At 38.2% G+C, this 7,781-nt stretch overlaps 1 protein-coding gene across 1 annotated transcript; it reads left to right on the top strand.

The window, feature by feature from the left end:
- The first annotated feature begins 762 nt into the window (after positions 1–762).
- On the top strand, positions 763–7,474 carry LOC102438201 (methylcrotonoyl-CoA carboxylase subunit alpha, mitochondrial-like). The gene is made up of 5 exons (XM_023749166.1): positions 763–895; positions 2,041–2,136; positions 6,464–6,585; positions 7,105–7,252; positions 7,340–7,474. The coding sequence occupies exons 1-5, from the start codon at positions 815–817 to the stop codon at positions 7,469–7,471; spliced, it is 579 nt and encodes a 192-aa protein (XP_023604934.1). The 5' UTR covers positions 763–814; the 3' UTR covers positions 7,472–7,474.
- The last annotated feature ends 307 nt before the right edge of the window (positions 7,475–7,781 follow it).

Raw genomic sequence — 7,781 nt, 5'->3', positions numbered from 1 at the left:
CCTCTGGCCACCTGCTGCTTGGAGCACTGCTACATCCCCTGAGGGGTCCCAGACTGCGAGAGGGATGTCCGATTGACGGCTTAGGCCCAATCCTGGTGCCATTCTCTGTAGAAGGCAGTCAATCTGAACAACTCAGTGACTCAGGGAACTCAGGGTGAGCCTGCCTCCGCACTTGAGTCACCCACTCGATGGTGTTCGCAGGACAGACCATGGTGGGCCCAGCCTGTGCACATGCAGCAGCTGCTGAAGCTCAAGCAGCAGGCTGTGCAGCAGCAGAAGGCCATCCAGCCACAAGCCGGCAGTCGGACATTCCCCTAGGGGTCCTAGACTGTGAGAGGGCACAGGCCAGGCTGAGGGACCCGCCCCCTGCCCCCCAGTGCATGAATTTCATGCACCAGGCCTCTAGTATAAAATAATGTTGAATGTCAACTGTAATTGAAAAACAAAATTTTAAAAAGATTATTAACTATGATTTTTAAAGCTATTTTGATCTTTGGCATAACAAACATTTTTTAATTTTATTTTAAGTTGAAAAATCTGAGTAATTTAAGAGTTTGTGTTAATAAGGATATCTTGAATTACAATGACAAGAAATGCACTGTCTAATATTAGTAAAAATGGTTATTTTAGGCTCTGCTTTGCTGATTTTACCAACATAAATATTTAGCAGCTTGTTAATATCATAAAAATATTTATTTTGCCTTTTTATTCGTTGCTCCCCAGAAATATTTTTTGTATGATTTTTTATGGTGTTTTAGGATGCAACATTACCAAAGTCCTCATTGCCAACAGAGGAGAAATCGCCTGCAGGGTGATGCGAACAGCTAAAAAAATGGGTATACAGTCTGTGGCTGTTTACAGTGAGGCTGACAGGAACTCCATGCATGTGGATATGGTATGTTGCTAAAAACTGGAAATCAGATTTTGTAAGTGATCATATTTGTTAGTGTGTCAGTGTTTTAGTTCTTGACAGTTTGTATTTGCTAGTGTTAACAGTGTGCAGTAGGTAAGTTCAGCTGCTCACTAATAATTCCTTTCGGGGACATTTTCCAAATGAGTCACCAGTGGAACTAAACAGAATACTCTGTGATGTAGTTGATTTACAGGCCAGGTCCTGTCAATAGGATTGGTTAAAGCAGTTCACAGAAGGTGGCTGATGCACAGACCACACTTTAAGGGGCTCCTATCCACATCCCTGATATGCAAGGAAAAGGATCAAGATTCTAGTTTTAGCAACTACTACTTACTGGCCAAGGGTCTTAGACAAGTCACTCAGTGTTTCAGAGACTTGGCTTAACTGGAAAATTATAACTACAGGGACCTTCCTCCCCCAAGGTTTGTAAGTGTTAGCAATTATAACTAGCTTTATCCCTTAGACAGAACCCAGGCCTGGGTGAATTCAGCTGTTGTCCTTCGTTACGTCCATAGCAAATCCCCAAGCACTGACAAGTCCACGGTGATGAGTTTCGCTTGGCCTTCCAGCTTTACGTAGTAGGCCCATGCAGCTTTCTAGCCACTGTTCTGTCTCATGTTGTGAATGCCTGTTGCTGTCTATCCTAAGCCACTTTCATTTTACTTTAGTGTGCGACATATATTATACATAAAAATCAAGTTTGGGCATTCTCCTAATGCAAAAGATTTCAAAATGGATTATTTTTTTAATATATTTTTATTGCTCTCAGAGAAAGGAAGGGAAAGGGAGAGAGAAATAGAAACATCAATGATGAGAGTGAATCACTGATCGGCTGCCTCCTGCACACCCCCGACTGGGGATTGAGCCCATAACCCAGGCATGTGCCCTGACCAGGAATCGAACCATGACCTCCTGGTTCATAGGTCGATGCTCAACCACTGAGCCACACCGTCTGGGCCACAGTGGCTTATTTTTATAGCATAGATATGAGCTGGTACTTTTGTGTTGTTCTTGGAGAGCCAGCATTTCTATGTTTCTATTTCTCTCTCTATTTCTATGTCCCTGAAGCAGTCCTATGTAGAGTACTAGGTCTGTGGTTTTCTAAACATATGCCATTTGTTAAACAGGCAGATGAAGCGCATTTCATTGGTCCTGCTCCCTCTCAGCAGAGCTACCTATCGATGGAGAAAATCATTCAAGTGGCCAAGATCTCTGCTGCACAGGTGAGGGTGATGAAGAGATATACAATACAAAAGTAAACGTGTTGCCCAATTTTCACAAAATTACTTATTATTTAGAGAATACATTTTCTATTTTTAGCCATTCCCAGTTTCTATCTTTCCTGTTAAAAACATTAATATGGAATGAACAAACCAAACAGGCTTGCAATTTTGTGAACCAACAGGGTGAATTGGCAGCTAAATATATGCCTGATGGGTAGGGAAAGTGCCCACTGGTGGTAGTAGTATTGCTAGTTTTTCTTTTTTAATCCATTCAAATGCCCAAGAATACTGTGGTTTGGATATAGTAAGCTATTCTTCTTAAGAGCAATTAAACTTCTTGAGGCCATTCCCAGAATGTGTGATTGAACTCGATATTCACAAGTAGATAGCTGCTTTTCTTTTTAGTTTGAAGGGAGAGTATTTACAGAGTTCTATCAATTTAATATCTGTTCAAAAGAAGGGAACCTAGCAATACTTTGAAAATGAAATTAAGGAAACAGTTACAGTGATAAATGCTATCATCAAAATCAAATAGTAACAAAGTTAGCAAAAGTAGTTCAAGACCAGAGTATTGAAGACTAAAACATTGCTGAGCAAAATTAAATGAGTCCTAAATAAGTAGGTAGATAAATCAGTGGAAGACTCAATATTGTTAAGATGTCAATTCTTTCCAAATTGCCTGATAGATTCAATTTACTCTATATCAAAATCCCAACAGGCTATTTTATAGAAATTGACAAGCCTGTTCCTCAAATAGCTAAAGGCCTAGTATATAGTTAAAACAAGTTTGAAAAGACTAACAAATGTGTAGGGCATTTAAACGAGGCATGCGGCCTGCCAGCTGCAAGTTTGACATGTTTGGTATAGGATTTAGACCCTCTATTTCAAAACTCATTATAAAACTACAGTAACCAACAGTGTGTTAACAGAAGGATAAATATACAGGTTGGTGGAACAGAATAGAAAGTTGCATATTTATGGTTAATTAATTTTTGAATAAAGGTAAAGTAATGTAATAGGGAAAGGGTGGTTTTTTCAACAAATGGTGCTGGAGCAAGTGGCTATCTATATGCAAAAAGATGAACCTAAAGTCTAGTTCCTACACTCTTACCTTACACTTTTCATAAAAACAAAAATAACTTGAAATGTAGCATATATCTAAATGGAAGACCTACAACTATAAAACATAAGAGAAAATCTTTGAGAGGGTTAGGCAATAATTTCTTCAATATAATATAAGCAAGATTCATAAAAGAAAAAATTGATAAAATAAACTTCACCAAAATTTAAAACTTTTGCTCTTCAAACGAAACCATTAAGAACTTAGAAGATCAGCCATGGACTGGGAGAAAATATGTGCATAACATATATTTGATAAAGAGTGGTATCCAGAATTTTTAAGGAACACTTTACAGCTCAAACAACCCAATTGAAGAAAATGGGCAAAAGATTTGAATAGACACATCACTTAAGAAGATACACAAATGGCAATAAGCCCAATAAGAGATACTCAATATCATTAGTCATTAGGGAAATTGACATGAAAACCACAGTTCTATCCCATTTCACACTCACTAGGATGTTATAAATATAAAAGACAGATAATAAGTGTTGGCAGGAATTTGGAGAAACTTGGAACCATCAGCTATTGCTGGTAGAAATGCAAAATAGGACAACTTCTTTAGAAAACTTAAAAATTTAAACATATACTTACCATATTTTGGCCCAACAGTTGCCCTCCTGAGCATTTATCCAAGAGAAACGAAAAATAGGCTTGTATGAATGTTCATAACAGCATTATTCATAATGGCCCCAAACTGGAAAAAAAATCTAAATGAAATCATGAACTAAATGTAGCATATCATAGTGGAATCAATTCTGTAAAAAGAAATAAACTACCGATGCAGACAATTAACAAGGATGAACCTCAAAAAATTACGCTAAGTGCCATGGCCAGTTTGACTCAGTGGCTAGAGCGTTGGCCTGCAGACTGAAGGGTCCTGGGTTCAATTCCAGTCAAGGGCACATGCCCGGGTTGCGGGCTTGATCCCCAATAGGGGGTGTGCAGGAGGCAGCCGATCAATGATTCTCTCTCATCGTTGATGTTTCTATCTATCTCTCTTTCTCTCTGAAATCAATAAAAAAAATATTTAAAATGTCCCCCCCCCAAAAAAAAAATTATGCTAAGTTAAAGAAATCAGACACATAAGACTATGCGTACTATATGATTACATTTCTAGGAAATTTCTTTAAAGAAAAAGTGAAACTATAGAGACAGCAGGTCAGTAAGTTGCTTGGTTCTAGAAGTAAGAATTAATTAGTTATGCACATGGGCACACAGGAACTTTTTTAAAAATATATATATTTTATTGATTTTTTACAGAGAGGAAGGGACTCAGAGGGATAGAGAGTTAGAAACATTGATGAGAGAGGAACACCGATCAGCTGCCTCCTGCACACCCTCTACTGGGTATGTGCCCGCATCCAAGGAACATGCCCCTGACCGGAATCGAACCTGGGACCCTTCAGTCCTCAGGCCAAAGCTCCCTCCACTGAGCCAAACTAGTTAGGGCCAGGAACTTTTTTGAGTGATAGAGTGTTCTAAAACTGGATTGTAGTAATACTTGCACAATTGTATAAATTTACTAAATTCATGAAACTATAAATGGGTGAATGTTATATATGTAAATCATACCTTAAGAAAAAAAGCTGTTAACAAACCAGGGAGGACAGAGTGTAGATCTTTTTCAGTGTGCCTAGCATAAGTAACATTTGACCATTTCATAGGAAATGTCTGAAATTGAGCATTGGTTTGAAAGAAACAAAATTCCAAACTGACATAAAAATGTGACGTGTTGCATTTTATTCAGTATTTAGCATTTTGTTGTTTGCCATCAGTAAGATAGGGGTTTTTCTATTCACATGAGTTTCCCAGACATTGGAAGCTAACTGCTTTAATGTTGAAATGTCCTTTAAGTGCAACTATTTTGAAATAGGGTTGGCAGAGCTTTCTTTTAATATTCAGTTGGTTATAATTATTATTTTAGAAGAGCAAATGTCCTGAGGGCTACTGAAGTGGGAGACCGAGTTGCTTCATCCCTCACTAAACAATCTGAGCTGCAACTGTTTGCTTCCCTGTGCTTCCCTCTTTGCTGTTGGCATGTTTGCCCTAAGAAAACACACTGTTCTTGGGTCACCGATTGTCCCCTTTGGTGAGCGAGAAAGCCAGATACATAAATTTGTTAAAACTCTGAGGAACTTGCAGGTAACTAGGCAAAAGTCTGAGGTAGTCCTCTTTCACTAAAGTATATACAGGCTTTATTTCTCATATGACTTTTTGTTTGCTTCTTAGTTATCTTTTTAGAGAGGTGAGATGGGCACATAGCAACCTAAAGATAGATGGGGTGTGATTGTGGTAGTGTGTTCTTCACAGCTTGTGGGTTCCACAGTTTCAGTTCTAAGCCAGCTCTATATGAAGGCAGAGTCAAGAAATCCCCATTACCTTTACTCCTACTTATCCTCCTTGACATTCTACCCTAAAAGCAGTATTATTATAAATTAAAATACAGATTCCTCTGATCCATCCATTCCACTTGTAGATTTATACTTATAAGAACTTAAAGCAGGGACTCAGAGAGATATGGGCACATCAATGTGTATAGCAGCTTTATTCATAATAGCCAGAAGGTGGAAACAGTCCTCATCCGTCAACAGGTGAGTGGTAAACAAAGTGTCGAATATATACATACAGGGACTATTATTCAGCCTTAAAAAAGGAATGAAATTCTGATTCATGCTACTACATGGATGAACCTGGGAAACATTCTGCTCCGTGAGATAAGCCAGACACAAAAGGGTAAGTTTGTACAATTCCACTTATATCAGGTTCCTACAATAAACAAGTTCATAGAGAGGGAAAGTGAAATTTGTGAGACGGAACATTACCAGGCAGTGAGGGGTTAGTGTTTAATGGCACAGAATTTCTGTGTGGGGTGATGACGGCGTTCTGGAGATGGTTGGTGGTAATGGTTGCCCAGCCTGGTGCATGTGCTTAATGCCACTGAATTGTGCACGTCAACGTGGTTAAAATAGAGGTTTATCTCATGTATTTATTACCACAATAAAAAAAATACAGATTCTTCTGGTTCAGGTAAGGCTTCAGAACTTCAGTGTGAGTGTTTCAGATGTCTGCTTGGAAACAGGCTTTGATAGTGTAGTGTAGGCATCACCAGCACAGGGAGGCCTCCCCACAGGAAAGTGATGCCGCCTGCAACCCACTTTGCCAGTGGTGTGCTGGTAAATTTGTCTTTTCATTTCTCGCTTCTAGGCTATCCATCCTGGGTACGGTTTTCTTTCAGAAAACATGGAATTTGCTGAACTATGTAAGCAAGAAGGAATTATTTTTATAGGTCCTCCCTCGTCTGCAATTAGGGACATGGGTATAAAGAGGTATGAGTGTATATTTTTTAAATAAGATCAATTGAAATGGTTTATTTTACCTATAATAGACATGCTAATAATACACTTTTGTTGTCTTAGGCATAAGTTGTTTATCTGCCACTTCAGAAAAATACTCAGCTAATTAGTATTTCTAATCAACATGCTAATTCTTTCGGGGGGATAAAAACAAGGTAGGATGAGTTACCACATGAAAAATTGGATTGAGGGAAATCAACAGATATTTTCATATTTGCATTAATATTTGTTATCTCAGACTATAGTTTTTTCTTTATCTATGGGATGTTTTCTTTGAAAAGTTCCATTATAATACAGATGATGTATTATAGAATTATACACCTGAAACCTATAAAATTTTATTAACTGATATCACCCCAATAAATTCAATAAAAAAGAAAAAATTAAACATAAAATGAAAAGCTCCATTATATTTTGTAGACTGGTCTGTATTTGTTTCTCTTGTATGAAATTTCATAGAATGTGGGTATCTTGGGCTTTTTTATTGTAAAGTACATCCAAATCCATAATGGCTGCTGCTGGAGTGCCTGTTGTGGAAGGTTATCATGGTGAGGACCAGACAGACCAGTGCCTGAGAGAGCATGCTGGGAGGATCGGCTACCCCGTCATGATCAAAGCCGTCCGTGGTGGAGGAGGAAAAGTAAGACTGTGCGTGCTCATGTTTTCCATTTCCGGCTACTCTCCTTTGTTTTATTTATGTTGTCGTCAAATCTACCTTTCACCTTAGGGTATGAGGATCGCCAGATCGGAAAAAGAATTTCAAGAACAGTTGGAATCAGCCCGGAGGGAAGCGAAGAAGTCTTTCAATGATGACGCTATGCTGATTGAGAAGTTTGTGGACACTCCAAGGTGGGGTTAGCTTTTTTTTTTCTGACTCAGATTTTCTAAATTATAAAAAATGCACACACATTATATAAAATACAAAGTTCTAGTAGGACATAAGTACATACATTCCCCAATCCTACCCCTGATGTACTCACTATAATGTTATGGTATGCATACTTCCAGGCATTTTCTATGTGAATAGATACATTTATACATATACAAACAGAATACAACATACATACAGAACAGTGAATCAAATCTTATATAATATTGCATGTTAATATTATATCAGAGATCTTTCCATGTCAGTAAATTTAGATCTCATTCTTTTTGTTGACCTTAAT

This window comes from Myotis lucifugus, unplaced genomic scaffold (assembly GCF_000147115.1).
Source record: "Myotis lucifugus unplaced genomic scaffold, Myoluc2.0 scaffold_3357, whole genome shotgun sequence".
Taxonomy (NCBI): Eukaryota; Metazoa; Chordata; class Mammalia; order Chiroptera; family Vespertilionidae; genus Myotis; species Myotis lucifugus.
This window is presented reverse-complemented; position numbering and strand designations above follow the sequence as displayed.

Excerpts from the sequence above, each read along its gene's own strand:
- LOC102438201 (XM_023749166.1), top strand. The coding sequence starts at position 815 with ATGCGAACAGCTAAAAAAATGGGTATACAGTCTGTGGCTGTTTACAGT. Across the intron at positions 2,137-6,463 it reads CCAAGATCTCTGCTGCACAG|GCTATCCATCCTGGGTACGG; the intron begins GTGAGGGTGATG and ends TCTCGCTTCTAG. Across the intron at positions 7,253-7,339 it reads TCCGTGGTGGAGGAGGAAAA|GGTATGAGGATCGCCAGATC; the intron begins GTAAGACTGTGC and ends CTTTCACCTTAG.